Source organism: Pyrus communis, chromosome 1 (assembly GCF_963583255.1).
Source record: "Pyrus communis chromosome 1, drPyrComm1.1, whole genome shotgun sequence".
NCBI lineage: Eukaryota > Viridiplantae > Streptophyta > Magnoliopsida > Rosales > Rosaceae > Pyrus > Pyrus communis.
In genome coordinates, this window is record NC_084803.1 from 42,818,759 (window position 1) to 42,843,858 (window position 25,100).

The following is a 25,100-nucleotide window of genomic DNA, read 5'->3' on the forward strand; positions in this document are numbered from 1 at the left end:
GTGGTTATTAGGGTTTCCTAGATATTAGGATGGCTTCCGTGTTATCAGGTATTAAGAGGCTTTGTCAACTGTTCAAGCTTGTGTCTGCCCGAGTATTGGTTGTTCCCCAGGTGGTTAATAACCGGGTTCCTTGTATTTAGGAGTCTAGGTTGTCAACTCCCCTTAATCATAGAGCCAATGCCCTAATTTCAATATTGTTGTTTTGCCTTCCCTAAGCCATCTGTTGTGGCGTAAATTAAGGAAGGCCTTCTCCCTATTTATGTGGGTTGTACATTGTAATTACTTTTATGATGAAATACAAAAACACAACAAAGAAAAACAACACAAGGACATTTGATTTGCCCTAGCCCATCTTGCAAAAACTTCTCTTTCTTGTGCAGTACTCTGATCTGTCAATGCAGAAGGTTGACGAACCTTGAATGCTATGTTAAACTCCAACATACCAAGATTCATTCAATCTGCTGCTTCCATGGCTTGAAATTATTGCCATTCAATTTCTCTACATTCACCAAACTCATCATGTTGAAACCTGTGGCCAAAAATAATTACAAAAGTTTCTTGTCATACTTTAACTATAGACTCAGTCGCACCTTTGGGCAAGAAACTGTCTATATAATGAATTAGTTCCATATTTTGCATAGCCAAGTCATTGACTACAAAAACTATCCTTATAACAGTACCTTTGGGTAAGTTAGAGCACAAAGATAGATTGTAATCCATTACTCATTATACACTGATTATACAAATGAACCCAGTAAAGTCACTCCTTGGGAAGCATTTTACTTGTTAATATTTGTAAATCACACTTTCTGCATTATTCTTTGATTTCTGAAAAGTATCTAGCCCTACACTTTGGTGTTATATAGACTCATCTCAGAATATTTCCTTCTGTCATGAATGCAACATCAATTACATTTAAGTAATGATTCATTAGTGTGCTCATTTGCAATTCAGACCTTTTATTGCATAAATCATCAGGCATATACATACATACATATATATATATATATATGTCGAATTGCAACTAATTGATACTTGGTAAATTAATAACTGATTGAAATAACAAAGATACAAACGATGCAATTCACAGAATTCAAATTTCATGTACTGATATAATATTGCATGCTGATACCAAAATTGAGCACTGTCATGCACAGCGGAAGAAAATAGCCATTCTTTATCCGGAAAAAGGTTTCAGTTGTGTGGCTCTGATACCACTTGTAAACATATTTATGTATAAGGATCGATTACAACTAAACCAATATGACAGTGCTTGAAACGATAATTAAAATTGTGCATGATCATATTAAATGCAGTATGTGCATGGTTAGGGTTTGTGATAGTATAAGAAATATATTTCTTCGAATTGTGCATGATCATATTTAAAATTGTGCATGATCATATTTCATCCAACATAAATGCAGTATGTGCATGGTTAGGGTTTGTGATAATTAAAATTGTGCATGATCATATTTCAACCAACATATAGCTTTCACACCTCTCGGTCTTCACCAACTCCTTTGCAAGATCATCAATTCCTCTCAATGATGAAAACTCACTATACTCACTATGCATCTTCATATCATGAATGTAATTGTCAAGTTGAATTGGAAGATTTATAGGGCCCATACAATCAAAATCTTAAAGATAAAGTTGGGCTAGACGAACAATTTTTGCTTTGTCAAAAGATGCAAACGTATTTATCGAACTTAAACATGCCATACAAAGAAGCAATTTGGTGTTTACCTTATTGAAGCGATCATTCAATTCCTTTAATTGCGTATCAGGACTTGAAAATAGAGGTCCACACGATAGTAATAGAAGTTTGTGTGTCTTGGAGCTTTACTCCTTGATTTTCCGGGTACAAAACGCAAATCCTCCATGTTAGGAATGACAATATCATGCTCTTGACAAAACTTTTGTACATCATCAAGCAAGTCCCCAAAGTCATCATCTCTCAAGAATTGTAGTCTTTGCTTGCATACTTCCACTTACGTCATCGCATTCACAATATCTTGATCTTTCTTTTGCAATGACTCATTTGTAATTCTCAATATGAGTCTCATCAAAAAAAGGAGAAACACAAAATCAAAAGTTTGTATGTCATGGAGTAACTTACTTACTTCACCTAAATTGTCTTGGTTGGTATCATCCTTAATCCATTTAAGCACCTCCACCACAGCTTCAAATATAACAATAATACTAACTATAGTACCATAATGTGAGTTCCAACATGTATCATAAGGACGCATGAGGCTAATCTCTTGATTTAACCCTCTACCCGTTTCAAGATCACCAATATCAAGACCTTTCTTAATTTGTTGTAGTTGTTTCTCTCTAAATGCATCACGACGCTTACACGATGATCCAATAGTATTGACCAAAATACTAGCATTGTTGAAGAAAATGGCGACACCCTTAATTCCCTTTGCAACGGCTACAAGAGCTAGTTGAAGTTGGTGTGCAAAACGATTAACATAAAATGTTTGAGGATACTTGTTCAAAATCTTTGCTTTAAGGCCATTTATTTCTCCTTTCATATTACCAGCTCCATCATAGCCTTGTCCCCGTAAATTGGACATACTCAAATTTGTTGAGCAAATAATCTCTCAATGGCCTCTTCAAGCGAACTACTAGTTGTAGAGGAGACATGTTGCACACCCAAAAACCTTCAATCACTTCTCCTTCTTTGTTCGCATAACACAATACCACCGCCATTTGCTCTTTAGTTGAAGAATCACGTAATCCATCAACCAAAAGAAAAAAAAAATGTACCTTCCATATCTTTAGTAATTGCACCAATAGTTTCGATGGCACAAGCACGGACAAGATTTTTTGAATATCAGAAGAAGTATACTTGAGATTCTTGGGAGCATTCTCAAACAACCTTCCTAACTTTATCATTATGATCGGCAAGAAATTGCATAAGCTCCAAATAATTACCCTTATTGCTTGATTTGAACGATTCATCATCGCCACAAAAAGGCAAACCTTGTTGCAACAACCATCTTGTGCAATTAAGTGCGCCATGCAACAAAGTGTGATAATTAATGCAAACTTCATCAGTTTGTTTAATCACAAATGTTTCGAAATGTTGCTTTTGCGTCATCAAATCTCTAGCTTGTTGTAAAGCTTTATTATGAAGACTTCTAACACCTCCCTCATGACCTCGAAAATTGTCGAGTCCTTTCCTCCAATTTGTAAACCCAATCTCAGTGAAGACATCACTTTCGGCATTTCCCTCTTTATCACACTTGAATAGATAGCAATACAGCAAAATACAGCATCTTTTACTATACTATACTCCAATCACTTAAAATTATCAAACCAACGGGTGACAAAACATCGATTGTTGCTAACTTTTCTAGGCATGATGTGGTCTTTAGGTTGACAAGGATTATATTGGAGATAGTGTCGACGAATTGTTTCACGATAATTAGGTGGATAATCAAGCATTCAACGTCTATGTCCAGAGTCTACAGGAAGATTAGCCAGTATTTCATCCAACTAAATTACCTCACTTTGTTGGGAACTACCCGGAATACTCGAAGAAGGAATATTTGAAATATTCGAAGGAGGACTACTCGGAATATTCGAAGAAGGACTTAAGCACTATTTCTTATAATATCGTTCCATTATGTAACTGTATATGGAAAAGAAAAAAAAAGTCTTAGACTATTAATCCTAGAGTAAACTATACTATAGTCAATATGAGTACTAACTAATTAAACCAACAATTCAATTAATCAATACCAATATTCATATAAATTATTTAATACACAAAAATTCATTTCATAAATTAATATCAATAATCAATTAATCAATAACAAGAATTCAATTTTTACTCTAGACAATAATTTCATTCAACAATAATCATTCATAGGATTCATATTTATACGCAAAATAACTATATTAGTGTATTACTCTATGATTCTCTATTAATTAACTAAAATTTCGTATTAATTAATCAATTAGGGTTAGGGATAATATAAAATAGAAAGTTAAAAAATTTACCTAAAATTGAGCAATGAGCGGAAAACCAACCAACAAACAGTTGGCTGCTAGAGGTTGGCAGTAGCGACTGGCTTGGCTGAAATAAGGAACAACAAAACGAGACAGAGGGAGGAGGTGTTGAACCGTGAAACTGTTGCTGGGATTTTTGGGGGGGGGGGGGGGGGGGGGGGGGGGGGGGGGGGCGCAATAAGTATTCTAATTTTCAAAAAGTGAAGGCTTCTTTGAATAATGGAAGGCATGATGGGGACAGTGGTGAGCTTAGCCTTAATGTGGTTCAAATTTTTTTTTGACAAGAATCGAATCTAAGACTTCTCACTCGCAAGTGAAGATGAATACCGATAAATCTTAGTACCAAGAGACTCTTATTTCCAAAATCACAAGTGAATAAACCATTAAACAGTAAAGGGTAATTTAGTCAAAAGACTGGGGACATTTTGTATCTGCCAAAAAGGCCAACGAAACCCACATCACGGCTTTTGATTTTTGGTCCGTTCCACACATCTTCCGCTTCTGCTGCTGCTGCTTCTTCTTCGCTTAACATCGAAATTACAAATAAAAAACAGAGAGAAAGAGAGAGATATGGCGAGAAGGCCGGACGAGGAATACGATTACTTGTTCAAAGTGGTATTAATCGGCGATTCTGGCGTAGGGAAATCCAACCTCCTTTCCCGATTCACTCGCAACGAGTTCTGTTTGGAGTCCAAGTCCACCATTGGCGTCGAATTTGCCACCCGGACTCTGCAGGTTCACCTCCTCTCTCTCTCTCTCTCTCTCTGTATCTCTCTCTCGCTCTCCTGTATATATTTTTATATATATAGATGCATTACACACACACCCCCACGAAACCGATTGTGTTTGTATTTGTTACTGAGCCGGGATTGATCTCATTCTTTATGCTCGTTCTTAATGTTTCTTGAGTTAATTGGATCTGGGTTCTCTGAGAAATGCTTAATTGAACCGGGATTTGGATCGGTTTCCAATTTGTATAATGTGAAATTGTTCCAGATCTGCTAGTTTTCTTGGTTCCAGAATTGAATTCGATTTGTTGAATTCTCGAGAACCGATTCAATTGGGTTTGTTCTTCACTCCATGGGGTACCAAGTTCCATTTTGTAATCTGCTTACTTTTCTTTTGAAGTTTAAGCAGATCATATAGTTACTAATGATGTGAGAAATGAGAAATGGTGTGGAATCAAAGATGGATTGTCCCTAAATCCGATTGCCTATAAGAGAAATCCAAATTCCCTAACTACATACTAAAAACTTGCCCCTGCCTTTTGGAATCGATTACGGGCAGGCATTGTTGGGTTAGGGAGTTTGCTCTTGCTTGCCGAACATTGCCTTATGAGCCCTGAGGGAGTCTTGGGACGGTTGGTCATATCTTCTTTAGTTAGTCTCTTGGTATTTTTGTGGTGTTTAGATTATGATATCTTGACTGCGTTGGCGAGAAATTTATATGTAAAATTTTCAGTAACTTGTTTAAACAAATCTTAGTAGTGGACCAATACTGTTGAGATAACGGATTTCAAGTATGAAGACTGAAGAGGAAGGATCAATACTGGATGTTCACGAAACAATGAGAAGTGTGGATTTCCTCAAACTAGTATGCCGTCCAATGATTAGGACCCTTTATTTTTCAGTCCTCCATCAAGGTTTATAAATTAGACAAAATTGGAAATCATTTGGCCGTATGATAACCATCATTATCATTTCAATTTATCAGATCGTTTGCGTTTGTATGCACAATTTCGATGACTAATGGGTTCCTATTGGGCTAATTTTACCTTAAGTGATCTTTGAAGTTTAACCTAAGAAATGGATCACAAGTTGAAGTGACTGGAGGTTTGATTTCTACATTTTTCAATGATGTAGGCATCTCTTGGTCCGGCCCTGTATGTGGGTGTGTGTTAAACAGGTTCACTTATAAGTTGCTTGTGTTAGTGATACTCTTTCATATGTTTGACCAACTTTTAACTCGTGTTGAATTTCGTCTGTGCTTGCTGAACTTACTGAATATTTTGGGCCAAGTTGCCCAAAGTTAGGATTGGTCAGGTTCATACAAGCAAAGTCTCACCTCTATCACCCACCACTTCATTGCAATTAGATCACATCTAAAAGCTCTTCCTCTTGTAAAAGAATCATGACTTCAATTTATGAGATCCGTTGTGTTTGTATGGACAATAAATAATCTTTGAAGTTAAACCTAAGAAATGGACCACAAGTTGAAGTGACTGGGGGTTTGATTTCCGCATTTTTTCAATGATGTGGACATCTCTTCGTCCTTCCCTATATGTGGGTTTGTATTAAACAGGTTCACTGATAAGTTGCTTGAGTTGCTTGTGTTGGCGATACTCCTTCATATGTTTGCCAAACTTTTAACTCATGTTGAATTCTGCCTGTGCTTGTTGAACTTACCGAATATTTTGGGCCAAGCTGTCCAAAGTTGGGATTGGTCAGGATCATACAAGCAAAGTCTCACCTCTATCACCCACCACTTCATTGCAATTAGATCACATCTAAAAGCTCTCCCTCTTGTAAAATTATCATGACTGGAATATCATGCTCTATAAGACCTCCCTCAGTCGATAAGACAGTATTTTGGCTTACACTTGAGTGGATGAATGTTGTGTTGTTTAAGACCGCCTGTTCATTTTGTCAGGTCGAGGGGAGAACTGTGAAAGCTCAGATATGGGACACAGCAGGACAGGAGCGATATAGAGCAATCACGAGTGCCTACTATAGAGGGGCCCTTGGAGCTTTACTTGTCTATGATGTAACAAAACCAACAACATTTGAGAACGTAAGCAGGTGGCTGAAGGAATTAAGAGACCATGCTGACTCAAACATTGTGATCATGATGATTGGGAACAAGACTGATCTGAAGCATCTACGTGCGGTTGCCACAGAAGATGCCCAGGGCTATGCCGAAAAAGAAGGCCTTTCATTCATTGAAACATCTGCTCTTGAAGCAATCAACGTTGAGAAGGCTTTCCAGACAATTCTGGCAGAGATATACCGTATTATTAGTAAGAAGTCTATCTCATCAGGCGAGCCAACACCTGCAAGCATCAAAGAAGGGAAGACAATTGCAGTCACCGGAGATTCAGAGGTCAATACAAAGAAGGCTTGCTGTTCTTCAACCTGAGGTTGATTAAATTGAGTTTTTCCCGTATTTGTTCTCTTCCTCGTTTCGTATTCCTCTCTGTCGTGGGTTATTGCTTTCAACTTATTCTTGGTGCTTAGTCCTTTGTCAAACTATAATTTATTTTTCCCGTTGCCCGGGTTTTTTCTGTAAGGGGTATATCTATGAGGTATATAACAGTGATGATTAGATGGATGAAACACCTAAGTAAGATTAAGCCTCAAGAGGTTTGGATTGTATTTGTAGAAATACTTAAACAGGTCAGAGCCAAAATTATTACTTTTCACCTATTTACTAGAAACCGCATTCGAACTATTGCTATTAGAAACCGCTACGGTACGCTTGGTTTGAGGGAGTCATGGAGTCTAGGAAGGCTTATGCCTATACTCTCGCTCCGAAGTTGCGATGATTATTTTTTTTCGGTGTTTACTTTGAAACGAAATATGGTTTTGCGGTACTCGATATTTTTTAGGTTTTCTAACCAAAATGATCTTTGAGATTGACATACTTCTCACTTTGGTTCCTGAGATTTAAAATCGAAGGTCCTTGGGTTTGCATACCCTTAATTATTTTGAGTATTCCGTGAAAATATTTGTTCTATAAGAACCAAGATGATAAGAATATCATCAACTTAATAAATAATAGGCTAAAATTATTAGACAAATTTTTAGGGTATTTTTATTATTTCCTTATTTAATAGAGATTTTCACGAAAGACCAAAACGATTGTTCGTGGACAAACTCAGAGACTAGTTTTATTGATTTTTAATCTCAAAGACTAAAGTGAGAAATTATGTCAATCTTAGAGACCATTTTAGCTAAAAAGCCTATTTTTTTAAGAATTAAAAGCATTATGCAAGAGGCTCGTGGTTCAAGTAATCTTGTATTCAACATTTTTTTATGTTTGTTAATAGGAAAAATAAAATGGTACAACAAATTGTTAGGTCATTGCCACGTGTGTTTGGTTAATAATTTCGTCGTTTAATCTTTCTTCCACACATTGTTTCTTCAATATTGTGGTTCCAAAACCGTCGCCTTCACCTAGAATGGGTTTGAAATACTACGACGTGTTGAACAAATCAAGAGAAAATCTAAACCAAATACGGTGTATTAAATCCATCTCCACATTCAGGCACATTGTTTCTTCAATACGGTGATTCCAAAACCGTCGCCTTCACCTAAAATGGGTTGAAATATTAAACAGGTCTCGAACAAATCTAGAGAAAATCTAAACTAGATACGATGTTAAATCCCTCTCCAGATTCATGCACATTGTTTCTTCAATACTGGGGTTCCAAAATCGTCGCCTTCATATGAAATGGGTTGAGATACTAATCATGTGTCGTACAAATATAGAGAAAATATAAACCATATTCAACGTATTAAATCCAACTTCAGATTCAAGCACATTGCTTCTTCAATAGTGTGGTTCCAAAACCGTCCCTTCATCTAGAATGGGTTGAAAAAGTAAATCCTGTGTCGAACAAATTTAGAGAAAATCTAAACTAGATACGGAGTATTAAATCCATCTCCAGATTCATGCTCATTGTTTCTTCAATATTGTGGTTCCAAAATTGTCACCTTCACCTAGAATGGATTGATTGCTAACCACATGTCAAACAAATCTAGACAAAATCTAGACCATATACGGTTTATTAAATTCATCCCCAGATCCAGACACATTATTTCTTCAATATTGTAGTTTGAAAATCGTCACCCTCATCTAGAATGGGTTGAAATACTAACCACGTGTTGAACAAATCTAAAAAAAAAACTAAACCAAATACGGTGTGTAAATCAATCTGGCACATTGTTTCCCAATATTGGGGTTCCAAAATTGTTGCCTTCACCTATAAAATAGTTCAAGACCAAGGTACTATACACACAATTATAGTGCAGTCATGTATCGTTCTCTAATTCCTTAACGAGTATTGAATTCCATTTTCAAAATGATGGGGTTAATTATTGAAACATTTGACGACCAAGATAAAAAGGAGGGTGTTAGCTTTGTAGAGCTAAACAGGAGCAATTCAAAACATTGAATCGATGATTTAATAGAGGTATATATTCGCATTATTGTATCTATTCAATTTTAATTCTCTCGTTTTAGCAAACCTTTGTTTTCAATTCTACCAAAAATGTAATATCAGATTTTTGAAATGGGCTTTTAGGTCATTTCCTGTAGGGCATATTGGACGACGCATATGTAGGTTCAGTTCAAGGGGAAAGGGATGTCATCCCACATTCCCTCTGTTGAATTGCAGTGATTTACCTAAAGCTGAATTTTCCAAGTTGATCTCTGGCTCCAAACATACAGGAGAAAAGCTCACTGTAATATCCCTTGTTTTTTTTTTTTTTTTTTTTTTTTTACTTCTTTAGTTTTGCATTACAAGACGAGTCTTGCGCAACAGAAATGTTGCTTCTTTGTAACAAAAAAATCACGGTTTCAAGTCATGAAAACAATATCTTGGCAAAGCAATAATCCCCTCTCCCGACCCTCAAAAAGTGAAGAACCTTATTGACTTGGAATCGCCCTTTATATCTTTAATTTTGTTAATTGGTGTGTTCCACTCAACTGTCCATCATTTTAATTTTGGAATTTGATCCAAAATTCTAAATAAATTCAAATGAAAATTTTAATTCAAACGGATTGACCAAAGTGGCGAGGAAAGGGTCACGAATTTGATTTTCTTCCGTGTAAATGAAAGAAAAACATCAATTAAAATGCTTTAACTCTCCCTTAGCCCAAAAATTCAAATCATTTATTTGATGAAGAATGCCATCAAACCAAAACTTTGTGGAAGGGGCAAAGTGAAGAAAATATCCAAAGGTTTGTAAAAGTTGATTTGATTCTAAGGATGTCAGTCAAACAGGTCGGACGTGTTGGAATGTCAACCCAATCCTAAACAGCCTTTCACAATTCGGGTTTGATGGGCAAAAGTTCATTCAAGTTTAACCAGGTTTGGGTTCACTCGGGTTTTCAGGTCTACCCATCATTTGGGTTCAAACGCGAGTTCGTGTCAATTAAATCAAACTAATCTAATGGCAATCCATAGGGAGGGGGTGCAAAGAACACTCTTAAAATGCAACTATCACTCTTCAATCCTGCACGACTTTTTCCTTGCATTTTTCAACATTTTTTCGTTAATCCTGCAAATTTTTTCTTTCAATCATCGTAGACGTTTAATACCGATCATCTAACAGGCCTAATTCCAGTTTCTCCGTAGACAAAGATTCAAGTAGGCAATATTTTACAAGTTTCTGAAGGATCCACACGACAGTTCGGTCAACACAGTTCCACTGCCTTAGGATTTTATAACAGATTTGATACTAGGAATGGTATGACTAACCACAACAATTGCTGTTCTGCTGAATTGGCTGGCCCTTCATTTCTACAGTTCCGCTCGAATTGTTAGCAGTTGGTTGGTTTCCCATTCTGCAAAATTTTAAACGAAAAAACAATTACGAAGATAAGAGTTTACAAGCAAGTAAAACCACAATTTAGTATCTGTCCACAAAATTAAACAGTAACAAAAACAAAATAAAGTGCTATTCCGTAAGATTCTTTTTTAATACCTCTTCTTCTTTTAGGTGTAGTTTAAAGAAGAAATATATCACAGATTCTGACAGATATTTTACGGTTATCATTGGAGCAATTATTAGGTTAAAGGAGTTTAGAATTATAGCATGGAAGAGTTGATTAGTGGTTTTACTTTTTCTTTATCTCGGCAGCCATGGTTAAGAAAGCCTGCTCAACATTGATCGAGTCTTTAGCACTTGTCTCAAGGAAAGGGATCCCAAGCTCGTCAGCAAACGCCTATGGTGCATCATTACAAACAAGATAGAAAAGTTAAGCCACAGCAAGAAATTATTAACAAATCATTGTTATTTATAGACAGCTTGATAGACAAAGATTGTATGTTCATCAATGGAAAATCACTTTCTCTGACTCCACATTCATGGGAATCATTCAGAACGTCATTAGGAGCATTTCACCTTCCCGGAAGCTCAAACCTCGAACACCCACTCTACTAATGCAAAGCACTTTGAGGTACACTTCTTAATGTCAAAAAGAATTTATATTGCAGCACTATAATATGCAATAAAAATAACCATACTTGTAACTGGAAATAAGAGGTAAATAAACATGCAAATTAAGCAACATGCAAACACGCCCACAGTTTTAACAGTTTTATGGAACGGGTTTGATGCTTTTAGTGGACTGAGCATATCAACTGCCCAAAAGTGTGGTGAAGAAAATAAGCATTTAAAGTAAACTGATTAATTGTTCACGCAACTAAACTACAACATTTACCTTAGCAGTTTGTGTGTCAACAACCTTGTTCTCAACTAAATCACATTTATTACCAACCAGAAGCTTGCACACGCTGTCATTTGCATATCTGTCAATCTCATTAAGCCACTGCTTCACATTATTGAAGCTCTCCATCTCGGTAACATCATACACAATCTGGATGAATTCCAGTAGAATTAAGACTCTTTCATTTATGGTAAAGAATGAAACCACACATTACATTCTAATGTAATATGAAAAAGTCATGCATAGTTAATGTTTCAGAATAGCTTTAAAAAAAAACTCGCTTTCATTAACTACCGACTTTAACATAGAAATGAAAGAAAGATGGTTAAGGTAATATTAAGCGTTTTGATTTAAAGAAAGTAAAATATATACAAAGGGTCAATAATCTACATCAAATTTATAACATTCTCAGCTAACTTCATCATGCAGGTTTGATCAATTGCAGCAAATCATGTGCATCCATCCCAGTTAAGGGTTTCTAGTTCCAGGGGCTCAAGATCTATTCTTACCAATAATTTTCCTCAACCCCGCTAACCCCCAAGGCACAAAAGAAAATACAAAAAGCAAGTAAACAATCTTACAATTATCCCATGTGCTCCTCGGTAGTAACTGCTTGTTATAGTCCTGAACCGCTCCTGTCCAGCAGTATCCCACTAAATAACAGAAAAGATGAATATGTTAATTTCCTACCGAATGTTGATTAATCAACAAGCAAGAGCAATTGAACAACCTATTCAGTTTTCCATGAGGGATCATAAATAACATTTCGAATAAATATCCTGTCTATCAATTTAATACTTCTACTGATCTGCCTAGGTAAGACTTGGTGAACTGGACTTACAACTATTCTCTCATGCAAGAAACATACAATTTTGCAGTTGTTTCGGAACAAAATTTCTGTTAAGTTGAAATTGTTCATCAAGAATGACACTACAGAAAAGGCATGCAAATAGATAGCCAATAATGTTCATTTACATCAGAAGCTTATCAAATTTTGGAGAACAATTTAACCAAAAGTCCAATATACACACAAAAATAAGATAACACCAATTGATTCAAAACCCATAATAGACCCATAACAAAAAAAAAATTATTTTAGTCAAACTTAAACATACATGCTAAATCGGTTATGGTGAGATAGAATTGGTTAAGGTGGTTTGGACATGTGAACCGAAGACATATAGATGCTACGGTTAGAAGATATGATTATGAGACAAAGGCTCAGGACAGGAGGGGCAGAGGAAGACCTAGGAAGAGGAGCTAACAGAAGACTTGACGCAAAACCAAGCGCATTAGCATTCTAAGATTCATACAGTCGACCCCAGTTAGTAGGAGAAGGCTTTGTTGTTGTTGTTATACATGCAGAACTCACTGGCCCCAACAAGTAATTTCATTTAATAGAAAAAGAAAAACGAAAGCAACCGCTACTCACAATCTGCAGCTTGACTGTCTTGCCATCCAGCTCCACTGTTCTGATTTTCTGAAAATAATAAGCAAACGTCAACAAATAAACAAAAACAACAAAGCAATTATACAAATATAAATATATACATATACACATATACACACATATACATATACTCACAAAATCAACTCCAATGGTGCTTATGTAGCTGTCTACATAGGAATCATCCTGAAAGCAAAAATAAAAGGCAGCAAAAGGCATTAATTTGAGTACCAATTACAGAAAAATTAACCTCAAAACCCTAAAATTTATTTCTAAATAAGCACAACATTAATTTTTAAACATAAAGGAGAAAAGAGAATTGACTGACAGCGAATCTGAGAAGCAAGCAAGATTTTCCAACGGACGAGTCCCCAATTAGCAAAAGCTTGAACAAATAATCGCTAAAAAAAAAACCCAAAAAATGCACAGAAAATCGGTAAGATAAAATTCAGGCACGTGATAAAAATTGACAGAAATGGGAAGTTTGGGGGAGAAGGAAAATAGCGCTTACTATTCGTTGCTCATGATTGAGAGTCGGCAAATTGAAATCGAAAATGATGGGGGAAGATTTTTGGGGTTTAAAAGACACAAGGAACCCAAGGGGCTCTTTTGTCTTTGTATTGTTCTCTACTTCCTTCCTTACCTCACGCGTCAAATCCTTGACACTCCAAAAGCTTTTCCCGCGGCCCCACTTTAAAGTTCATCATTTTTTACCTCTGTTTTTTTTTTTTGTAGTTTTAACGAAAAACTTACAGTTCATTTTAATGAAAAATTACATTTTTACACTAAAAAATCAAACATGGTACTATTTGTGTTACCTTTTATTTTGTCCTTATCGTTAAAACTCAAAGTTTTTAAGTCATTTTCATTAGTTTTTCTTTATTTTTTTCTTCCGACCCTGGAATAGGTAGGTTACAGTAATTTACCACCAGTTATCTTAAAAAAAAAAAAAAAAAAAAAAAAACTAAATAGAAAATGATGATATTTTGAGTTTTTTGTTGAAAAATTTTAGTTTTGCATTTTTTTAGTATAATGATTTTTTTTTACATGTAAATCACAAATATTTAGTTTGATATCACATTATTAAGGCATATCTATTATTTAATTGGAAGTTATCGCATAAAATTTAAGTTTGCATTGGATCAACGTATGAATTTATTGTTTGATAATAAGACTACCATTAGTATCTTTTGTAATTCAGTTTAACATGATTGTACAAATTATGTAGAGGAGGACTTGTGATTATAATTGAGGTATTCATCTCCACATGATTTACAAAGATTTTTAAACTCATTTGATTAGACAAACAAAGTTAACATGTTAAACAATGGAAGTGCTAGTATGACTTTGCTTGTCTAATCAAATGAGTTCTATAAATCTTAACCATTGGCACGATCCGAGATCTATATGCTTTAGTTTGGGGTTTACCAAAAAAGCAAGTTTAGTGGCTCCTACTCAATCCAGATTCCTTGGTTGCAAATCTGCTCAAGCAAAATATCATCAGAAATATGATTTGCCAGTTGCCACAATATGTGTGCTAATGTGCAGAAAATGAAGATTGATTGTGAAGGAAGCTGCTTGTTTTGTAATGAACGGTCGCAAACAACCGATGATGTGTTTGCGCGATTGCTCACTGGCTGTCGGAGTTTGGAGGGCTAGAGGGATGTTCGTGAGGGACTATGTGACAAGCTTAGCCTGGAGTTGCCTAGGCACAGCTTTGCATTCGCTCTTATGATTCTATGGAAGGCAAGAAACTCTTTTTTGTACCAAGGGTACTGCTGCCGCTGGAGATCTTCGTAAGTGCAGAAGATAGGTTGATTAAATATCTACACCAAGGATTGACTAATAATAATGTAGTTCAAATTCATCTTTGGTGAGAATCGAAGTACTAAGTGGCCTTAGTTCCCTTGTTCTCTTACATTGATAGTTTTCTATCTTTTATATAAGTCTTTTCTTTGGCAAGAAAAGAAGATAATAGTTCACCAAAATCAATTATTTTTTTCTATTAAATTATCTAAAAAATGGGCAACTTCCAAAAGAAAAAAAAAAAAAATAAAAGGTCTTTAAAGTTAGTGGGCTTTTATCACTCTTAAATTTGATAGCCCATAAAGATGTTAATTGAATAAATGAGACGTCCAAAACTTCAACGTAGAAGGAAAAAAAAAATGAAAGTGTCAGCGTCTCTTTCAACTTCCTCACGAGAAAGCCGTTGTAGCCCTGCAATTCCTTCACCTCCTCCATGGATGGATTTTGAATTGACTAACATTATTTGACAAAATAATTGCCTTGGTGTAGCCTATATAGTCTTAGGGGTAGATCTCTCCCCCCTGCCGAAACATTTGGAGGGTCCCCGGAGGACCTTCATGGACGTTTTTCCAGCTTTCGGGTGGTCCTGGGACCACCTTGGTCCCTCTATGGATCCACCCCTGCTCACACCCGATAAGAGCAAGACTATTTAGAAACGAGTATGGAGAAAACCTAGCCAACATAATGAATTGTAAATCTAGTGAATTAACAGTAAGGAAACTTGCACTACAAGTTAACTGACTTTTAATAAACTGATCGTGATTCTTTTCTATGCTTATGCTTTGCTTGTTAAAGATTTCAACTTATAAATACGTACATATATGGTAAACAATGAGTTCTAAGCTCATCGGCCTAAGAACCGGTGTCGAATCCTCGAAAAGGGGTACGATCGATGTCTCCAAGTAGATTAGCATGGACGTGAAGCAAGTTGATTGACCATAACTTTGGTTTTTCATCATTGTCTTCCAAACCTCAGGCCAAATCAAGCAGGATATTCATTAATATTGTGAAGGATTACGTACAAAGAGGATACGGTGTTTTAAGGTGGCCAAATCATTGTCCTCCCTCGCACATTGTTTTTAACGAGTGAGCCGTCTTATTTGGTTAAATCTCAACCTTTGCGTTTTGTGTTTTAATGCGCACAATAGTATCATCTAGATTTAAGGCGAAGTTGGTCCGAAGTGGTGGCCTGCTGCTTGATCTGTTTGTTAGAGCAAAAGGACTTGGCCAAATCACTGTTCATTAAAAAATCAAGGTCCAATAACATATTTAAATGAAAAACGACATTGACACAAATGATTGGAATTTGAAACGTAAGGGATGACATACTAAATTAAAAGTATATTGCAGAGAGAAATTATAAAATTATGAACACTTCAAGGATAGAAGAGTGGATTACTTGCGACGAAAACTTGTCCATTCTAATTCTTCTTAAATAGGATTAGATGGAATGAATTTTCTTCATAGCTAATTCTCTTCTAATCCCTTCCAAATGAAAAGAAATTCACTCCCTCCTTTAAATATCTTGAAATTTGATCATCTCCAATTCAATCCAATTATGTGTATTAAACAAGCCCATAGGCTGACAAGGCATGGCTTGATGGCAGCACAAGATCTCATATGGTTCGAGGAGCCTCTGAACTTAATTGTTGATCTTCTTTAAGAGGATATTCAAACTATGTAATTATAGTGTGACATATTTTCTTTCTTTCAATCGAGTTGAAATTCTGACAATATTTTTTTTCAATACTCACCTTAAAAAACCGTATCCTCTTTGTACGTAATCTTTCACAATATTAATGAATATCCTACTTCTCTAAAAAAACAAACATTGGCAAAATTCAATGATTGAAGTTGACATGAGATCATGATTCATGACACAAAGCTTATCTATAAGAGCAACTGTATGGTATGAGTTCACCACCACAGATGTTTCGATTCAATAATATCTTGTCATATAAAGTAAAACTTACACATAATTATTCGACCAAAACGCTACGACGATGAACCAATTCTTTCTCTTCTCTCACAAACCATGGACATTGTGCACATAATCGAAATTTTTTTCAAAGTGCCCGGTATTTAAGTGGGCACTCCAATTGTCTTAATACAGGTGGAGAACCACAAAAAAAAAAATATAATTTCCTCCACTTATATAAGGACATGTGGAGAACCACAAAAAAAAATATATAATTTCCTCCACTCATATAAGGACATGTGGAGTACCGCTTGAATACCTAGAACTTAGAAAAATCTCTCCACATAATCTAAGGAAAAAATAAGGGGAAATTGGGATTACTAGCCCAGTTACAGACCAACCAACAGAAAATAGCCTAGCTTCAATTAGTTCTCTTTGATGAAAATACTCTTCATTTAAAACCTACTTTTGAAATTGAGTATGTGAAGTTAAAAGAATCCCATATCAGTGGAAGGATAAATCTTGCAAAGGCTTATAAGAGGTTGGACTGCACCCCATATTGCCAATCAATTTTATGGTGGAATCTCAACTTCTTCATGGTATCAGAGTAGGTCCACGTGTGAAGCCCAACGGCAACACGAGCTCCACATCATTTGTTTCGTGTTGTCCACGTATTTGACTTGAAAATTAGCCACATATTAAATGACGTGTGAGAATGTGGACGTAAAAGAGTCTCACATTTTACCTTCACATTAATGAAAGAATAAACCTTGCAAAGATTATAAAACGTTGAACTGATCTCCATATTACAAATTAACTTTATAATAAAACCTCTTCTTCAAAATCATATGGAGGAGATCTCTGAGAGTCATAATTTCAGATATGCCGACCCTTCTCTCTCAACCTCTCCGTCGACTCCTTTTGCTCCCACGCTGCACTCTCTAGCTAAAATCACAAATCCTAACAGAGCATTTGGAAGAACATGTTAAGGAATCTGTTCGGAAGAACATGTTAAGGAATCTGTTCGGAATAACATATTAAGGAATCTGTTCGGAAGAACATGTGCCAAAGTAGTTGCGTGGATGTCTCGATGCTTTATTCTCCTTCCACTCAGAAAATGATAGTGCTAATAAGTGGTGTCATTGAATTAAAAATGTTGTATTTGACATTGATTTTGTTAATTTAAATATATTTGGTTTTCTCCATTGATATCATTTTCGTAGATATTGTGTCCCTTTGGTGATACTATTTTCATCAATTGGATCTATATCTCATTGATACACGATCTACATTATTTATCTCATGTTCGATATTGTGTTGTCGTAGTATGTCGACATCGATTTCAATATTTCATCGAGATAGTGTCAATATTTCTTCGATATGATGTTCATATGACATTGATATTTTACCAACAACAAAGCACAAGCACATCAACGAAATATTAATGCCATCTCAAATGGCATATCGATAAAATATACGATGACTCAAAATATTTTGTTAACAACTCAGAGTAAGCACAAGCACACATAAGTGATAAAAATTGGGTTTACCTTCTATACACTCTTGTTAATTTTGTTCCTTGATCTTTGGGTTTTTCCATTAGCACATCACATATTGTTGAATGCACCCCTCATAAAATATTACTTATACACTTTAATACAAAAAGACTATTTAGACCCCATAAGATTATGAATACACCTCAAAATCATTTTTAGTGTATATTATTTTCTTCAAGCTCTCGAAGCCACTTTCACCCGCTGTTGAACTCAACGATACAATTCATTGCAATGTCATTTATCAAATATCAGTTTGTCTTTATAATATTTCATTCGATTGGCAAAAATCTCTTCAAAGAAAATTGAACCAGTTTGCTTTTGATATGGTGGAGTTTGCTATTGCCTGTTGAGCGTGTACAAAAAACAAATATTGAAAACCTCATGAAGAAACTTAGGGCAACTTGTCAAATTATTTCTCCTTACTCAAGCCAATAGAAGAAATAGTCTTTCAATGTGATGGCTTGATGATGAATTGATGATGAACACTTCCGAAATTATCTTGAACAACCTTTTGAATTCACTTGCTAAGATTGCAATGGCTCTATTCTATTTTTTTGTAGAACTTGGTTTGCATTCGATGCTTTTGATCCAATTTCTTCAAATATGAAATCTAAAATCCCTAATTGACAAAAAACTAAACACTCAATTGACATAAACCCAGATGTTGATGAAGAGTTTGAGCGTTAGGTGTCTTATTATTGTGTATGTTGGTTGTGAGGGTAATATTGGAAAAAATGTAGGGTGTATTAAGATAAATTTTAGTTTAAAAAGTAAAGGTGGGTTTTATTAAGTATGTGGGGTATAGTTCAATTTATTTAATTAAAATGCCAGAAATTAAAAATGGTATGTGAAAGATAAAAATAAATGTGTGAATATCACTACCCTTAAAAATTAAGAGCAATTTAACTTGTAATTTCGTCGAAAAAAAGAAATTGATTTTTTTTTTTTTTTTTTTTTTTTTTTTGAGAAAAAGAAATTGAATTTTAACAAGATTCGTTGTAAAGAGCTATTAAACTCAATTTTCCAAAATAAGCCTAATCTCAGAACCTGCCTCGTGGCCCAGTTAAAGTCCGAGTCCCCAAAGCCCTAATTTACTCCTCAGTCCTCATCTTCTTCCTAAGCTCTCCTTTCCTTCTCCTCCTTCCTTCTTCCGCTTTTATCACATCGTTATCGTCCCCAAAGAAGCAGAAACCCTAATCTCTCCCCTGGCTTTTCGTCTAGCTCGAGAAAACGCGCGCAAACTTTCATGTAATGCCCTGCCCTGTTCAATCTTGAACCGGAGGTATATTTCTCACTGGTTTTTTTCTTCTAATTTTTTCGGTTTCAAATATTTTTATTTGAGTTTTACTCGAGCTTATCGATCTATGCATTCTGTGATTGAATAGTAAATATTTGTTCTTTACAAATTGCTCATGTCGAATTAATTTACTGATTTTTTTTTTCTCGATGACTTAATTTACTGATCAGAATGAATAGGGGTTAAAGTGAAGATTTTTATTTTTATTTGGAAAATTTGAGTTTCTGAACGCAACTGCTACAATTTCCGATTAAATTTGATGTTTTAGTTTTTAGTATCTATTTGTTAAGATGGAATTTGGATTTCTCTGATTCTTTGATTTGGTTAGTGTAAGTGCATACATGTGAATATGTACGTATGCATGTATGCACAGTATTTAAATACCGATATTGATGGAAATATCGATATGCAAATTTGTGGAAATATAGATGGATATATCGATATCAATATGGGTTGCAAAAGATGGAAATTTACTTAAAAACGTTTGAAATTTAAAATGAAATTCGAGGAATGTCAAACACAACATATAAGTGTTTCTCCGAGATTTAACTGATGTTGGAAATATCTACGAAATCTGTCAATTTTGGCCGAAATTGAAGAATTTCTCCAATATGGATGAAGTTTAGATTCCACTCCCTTTCAGTTCTTCCTCTGATTTTTTGAAACATCAACCATATCGAAGAACTTTTAAACACTGTGTATGTATGTAGTGGTGATGTGTACGTATGTAGTGGTGATAACTGGTTTTTATCTAGCTGAAATTTACCTTCGAATTATGTGAATAACCAGTGCGGACTTGCTTGGCTTTTAATCCTCTATAATAATAATAATTCTTTGCTTTTTTTTTTTTTTTAAAATTGTGCTACAACCATATTGCCTTTTCATTCACTCAAAGGGGTTAATTTTAATTTGGATGTTTTACTTGCATTTTTATTTGAGGTAATAATGCCCTTGGAACGCTGGTTTGCTTATGTAAAACATTTCACTTTTTGCAGTTTCTGTAAGATTACTGAAATGGCAGCTGAAGGTGGTGGGAGGAGCTTCGCCAGGAGAGACCACCTCCTTGAGATTGAGACAAAGGTTCGAAGCTGGTGGGAAGAGAAGGATGTTTTCAGAGCTGAATCTTGTGAAAAGCCTCCCGAACCTGGGGAGAAGTTCTTTGGAAACTTTCCATTTCCGTACATGAATGGTTTTTTGCATCTTGGACATGCATTCTCACTCTCCAAGCTAGAGTTTGCTGCAGCTTACCATAGGTTAAGAGGTGCCAATGTGCTTTTGCCATTTGCTTTCCATTGCACTGGCATGCCTATCAAAGCGTCGGCTGATAAACTTGCGAGAGAGATTCAACTGTTTGGCGACCCTCCAGTTTTTCCAAAAGAAGTGGAACAGGGGAGTCAGGAAGTTGAAGCAGAAACAGAAGGTGCAAATAGTGGAGCACCTCCAGATAAGTTCAAGGGAAAGAAGTCAAAGGCTGCATCAAAATCAGGTGGACAAGCATACCAATGGGAAATCATGCGTAGTTTTGGCCTCTCCGATAGCGAGATATCCAAATTCCAAAATCCATACAACTGGTTGACATTCTTTCCTCCATTGGCAGTGAAAGACCTCAAGGCTTTTGGATTGGGATGTGATTGGAGGCGGTCATTTATTACTACAGACATGAACCCAGTTTTTGATGCCTTTGTGAGGTGGCAGGTGAGGAAATTAAAATCCATGGGCAAGATTGTGAAAGATGTCCGTTACACAATTTACTCTCCATTGGATGGGCAGCCATGTGCAGATCATGATAGGGCAAGTGGCGAAGGTGTTCAGCCCCAGGAATACATCCTCATCAAAATGGAGGTGGTTGCACCTTTCCCATCTAAACTGAAAGTGTTGGAGGGAAGGAAAGTGTTCCTTGCTGCAGCAACACTGAGACCTGAGACCATGTATGGACAAACAAATGCATGGGTATTGCCTGATGGGAAATATGGAGCCTTTGAAATCAATGAAACAGAGGTACTTATTCTAACGCAGAGAGCAGCACTTAATCTTGCCTATCAGAAGTATTCTAGGGTCCCAGAGAAACCTACTTGTTTGGTGGAGCTCACGGGCCGTGATTTGATTGGCCTTCCATTGAAGTCACCACGTGCAATCAATCAGATTATTTACACTCTTCCTATGTTGACTGTCCTGACAGACAAAGGTACTGGGATTGTGACCAGTGTGCCTGCTGATTCTCCTGATGATTATATGGCCTTACATGATTTAAAAGCCAAACCCGCTCTTAGAGCAAAATATGGCGTGAAGGATGAGTGGGTCATGCCCTTTGAGATTATTCCAATTATCAATATTCCTGAATTTGGAAATAAAGCTGCGGAAAAGGTCTGTGCAGATCTAAAAATCAAGAGCCAGAATGAGAAAGAGAAGCTAGCAGAAGCCAAGAGGCTGACTTACCTGAAAGGATTCACTGAAGGAACACTTATTGTGGGTGAATTCGAAGGATGGAAAGTCCAGGAGGCAAAACCGTTGATAAGGAGCAAGCTCATAGAGGCAAATGAAGCAATTGTATATAGTGAACCTGAGAAGCGGGTGGTGTCACGATCAGGTGATGAATGTGTTGTGGCTCTCACAGATCAATGGTATATCACATATGGGGAACCCGAATGGAAAAAACTGGCTGAGGAGTGCTTGTCCAGCATGAATTTGTATCATGACGAGACAAGACATGGATTTGAACACACATTGGGTTGGTTGAATCAATGGGCTTGTTCACGATCTTTTGGGCTTGGGACTCGTATTCCCTGGGATGAAGAGTTCTTAGTTGAGTCGTTATCTGATTCAACTATTTACATGGCTTATTACACTATTGCTCACATTTTACACAATGGAGACATGTATGGTTCCAGCAAATCTGTAATTAAACCTGAACAAATGACTGATGAGGTCTGGGAGTATATTTTCTGTGATGGCCCATATCCTGAATCATCTGACATCTCGTCATCCATTCTTAATAAGATGAAGCAGGAATTTGAGTATTGGTATCCTTTTGATCTTCGAGTGTCTGGCAAGGATCTAATCCAAAATCATTTAACCTTCTGCATTTACAACCACACGGCAATTATGCGCAAGAAGCACTGGCCTCGTGGGTTTAGATGCAATGGGCACATCATGTTAAATGCTGAGAAGATGTCTAAGTCTACAGGGAACTTTAGGACCATTCGCCAGGCAATTGAGGAATTTTCTGCTGATGCCACGCGATTCTCATTGGCTGATGCTGGAGATGGTGTTGATGATGCAAATTTCGTATTTGAGACTGCAAATGCTGCTATTCTAAAGCTAACTAAAGAGATCGCATGGATGGAAGAAGTTTTAGCTGCAGAATCCTCTTTGAGAATAGGTCCTCCTTCTACTTATGCTGACAGGGTCTTTTTGAATGAGATAAATATTGCTGTGAACAGGACTGAGCAGAATTACCGGGATTACATGTTCCGAGATGCGCTCAAGACTGGGTTTTACGATCTTCAGGCTTCTAGGGATGAGTACAGGCTTTCATGTGGTTCTGGGGGCATGAACCATGAATTGCTGTGGCGTTTTATGGATGTGCAGACACGTCTCATTACCCCAATCTGTCCGCACTATGCCGAATATGTATGGAGGGAACTTTTAAAGAAGGAAGGGTTTGTGGTTAATGCAGGATGGCCTGTGGCTGATTCTCCAGATCTGATCCTCCAGAGTGCCAACAAGTATTTGCAACATTCCATTGTTGTTATGAGGAAGCTTCTTGAAAAGCAAACTTCAGGCTCAACAAAAGCCAATAAGAAGGGTCCTCCAGTTAAAACCTCGATGGAAACCAAAAGGTTGATTGGTTTGATATATGTAAATGAGCAGTTCGATGGATGGAAGGCGGAGTGTTTGAGGATACTACAAAGTAACTTTGACCGAGATACTCGCACTTTTGCTTCAGACAAGGTAATTCTGGAGGCTTTGCAAAGAAGTTCAATTGGTCAGAGTAAAGATTTTAGACAAACCCAAAAGCTTTGTATGCCTTTTTTGAGGTTCAAAAAGGATGAGGCGGTTACTCTTGGGGTCCATGCCTTAGACTTGAAGCTACCATTTGGAGAGATTGAGGTCCTTCAAGAGAACTTGGACTTAATTAAGAGACAAGTGAAGGTGGACACTAAGGGACAAGTCGAGCTTGAAGAAGTAGAAGTTCTGTCTGGTACCGACCCTGATGCTCTTGCTAAAGCTGGTTCACTTGTTAAATTAATAGAGCAGAATCCGCCATCCCCTGGAAGCCCAACTGCCATCTTCTTGACCCGGTAATTATAAACTTGCTGATACATATTTGCAGTTTACATAAATGACTTTCAACTCATTCATAATTTATTTCACACATTTGCAAATTACAACACACATTGAAAACCAAAGTGTACTTTATTTTTTCAGTTATAATTTTACAATCATTATTTAGTGCTGCACTTGTTTGCTGGTCGATGGAGGGGAAAATTACTTTATATAAGATAAACCCTCTACTGGAGGTGAGGATTTAATTGTTTCTTACCCCACCCCGTAATCTCACAAACCAGATTGGAAGAACCAATAATAAAAATAACAAAAACTGTTTACAGATCTTTGATGTGCCACATTGTGTGCTATCTTGAGGCAATTTTGTTTTGGGGTTTGAGGCATGTTATGTGTCACGTTGGTGTAGATATGTTTTATTAACTTTTTTAGCGAAAATTTGTAATGTGTCGCATCATGTTGCACTGGTATATATATGTTATTAATGAAATAAGGCTTGTTCATCATTTGTTAGGTGTGTCTAAATGAGTTTGTGTTTGAAGTATAATGTCAATTTTGGTAATAGTTCGATTTTATGTTGTGCAATGTTCAACTCGAGTCTGGATGCAATGTTTTGTTTTTTAGGGTTTTGAGACTAATCATTGCATCCTTGGTGTTATTCATTAGTATGCATACTTGGTTTCTTCATTGCAAGATTTTGGTTGATTACGAGCAAACTCCTCTTCTTTTTGCTGATATTGATAGTAAGGGCGTCAGTCCCTGTGGAGATCAACCTTGCTTGAGCCATTTGCACTACAATTACATTGTTCTCTTGCAAGTATTTCTATGTGATAAAACCCTGGCTTTGCAGATGGCTAAAATCATATCACTATACCCAAATTATGTATTCTGATTCTACAGCCTTATCTCATTTCTATTTCATCTCTTGTATATCAATAGGTCATAACTCCGCTCTCAAACGTTGGCAATGAAAAATTAAGCCGGCTTGGAAGGTGATCCTTCTATACTTTGCTTGACAAGGAACTAGAGTGATTGCAGAAAGGCTTTCTGCAGTCAAAGCATATGTGGAGTTTTAAGTTACGTGTTGCTGAGAGAATTGCTTGCAGTGAAGATAACACATGTCAGACTTCTCCAATGATAAACTGGGGGAGGTTTTTTTGGGAGTGGCGCCTTGTATTTGAATTTTTGAATATCGGAGTTTAGTTTTGTGTTACTGTTCAGCATGTTGTAGACTTACATTATATCTTCAACAGATGGATATAACTTTTGCTTTAAAATTATTTCGGACCACCATATCGATGGTTTAATTGTTGCGTC

The 25,100-nt window shown here is 36.3% G+C and overlaps 3 protein-coding genes across 3 annotated transcripts; 2 read left to right on the forward strand and 1 right to left on the reverse strand.

Moving 5' to 3' along the window:
* Positions 1-4,472: 4,472 nt before the first annotated feature.
* LOC137713396 (ras-related protein RABA2a) lies at positions 4,473-7,449 on the forward strand. The gene is made up of 2 exons (XM_068452688.1): positions 4,473-4,758; positions 6,673-7,449. The coding sequence occupies exons 1-2, from the start codon at positions 4,594-4,596 to the stop codon at positions 7,156-7,158; spliced, it is 651 nt and encodes a 216-aa protein (XP_068308789.1). The 5' UTR covers positions 4,473-4,593; the 3' UTR covers positions 7,159-7,449.
* Positions 7,450-10,345: 2,896 nt separating this feature from the next.
* Positions 10,346-13,500, reverse strand: LOC137713403 (ras-related protein RABD1). The gene is made up of 8 exons (XM_068452700.1): positions 13,434-13,500; positions 13,251-13,323; positions 13,061-13,108; positions 12,908-12,955; positions 12,057-12,128; positions 11,470-11,625; positions 10,868-10,971; positions 10,346-10,590 (listed from the first exon to the last, which is right to left on the reverse strand). The coding sequence occupies exons 1-8, from the start codon at positions 13,445-13,447 to the stop codon at positions 10,500-10,502; spliced, it is 606 nt and encodes a 201-aa protein (XP_068308801.1). The 5' UTR covers positions 13,448-13,500; the 3' UTR covers positions 10,346-10,499.
* A 5,793-nt stretch (positions 13,501-19,293) lies between these two features.
* Positions 19,294-25,090, forward strand: LOC137713414 (leucine--tRNA ligase, cytoplasmic-like). Its single transcript, XM_068452708.1, has 3 exons — positions 19,294-19,484; positions 20,495-23,800; positions 24,723-25,090. Exons 2-3 carry the CDS (start codon positions 20,514-20,516, stop codon positions 24,727-24,729), a joined length of 3,294 nt encoding a protein of 1,097 aa, XP_068308809.1. The 5' UTR covers positions 19,294-19,484; positions 20,495-20,513; the 3' UTR covers positions 24,730-25,090.
* Positions 25,091-25,100: the final 10 nt, after the last annotated feature.

Coding starts and splice junctions, on each gene's coding strand:
- LOC137713396 (XM_068452688.1), top strand. CDS start 4,594: ATGGCGAGAAGGCCGGACGAGGAATACGATTACTTGTTCAAAGTGGTA. Junction 4,759..6,672: donor TTGCCACCCGGACTCTGCAG/GTTCACCTCCTC, acceptor TCATTTTGTCAG/GTCGAGGGGAGAACTGTGAA.
- LOC137713403 (XM_068452700.1), bottom strand. Junction 13,109..13,250: donor GCTTGCTTCTCAGATTCGCT/GTCAGTCAATTC, acceptor TTTTGCTTTCAG/GATGATTCCTATGTAGACAG. Junction 12,956..13,060: donor GCACCATTGGAGTTGATTTT/GTGAGTATATGT, acceptor TATTATTTTCAG/AAAATCAGAACAGTGGAGCT.
- LOC137713414 (XM_068452708.1), top strand. CDS start 20,514: ATGGCAGCTGAAGGTGGTGGGAGGAGCTTCGCCAGGAGAGACCACCTC.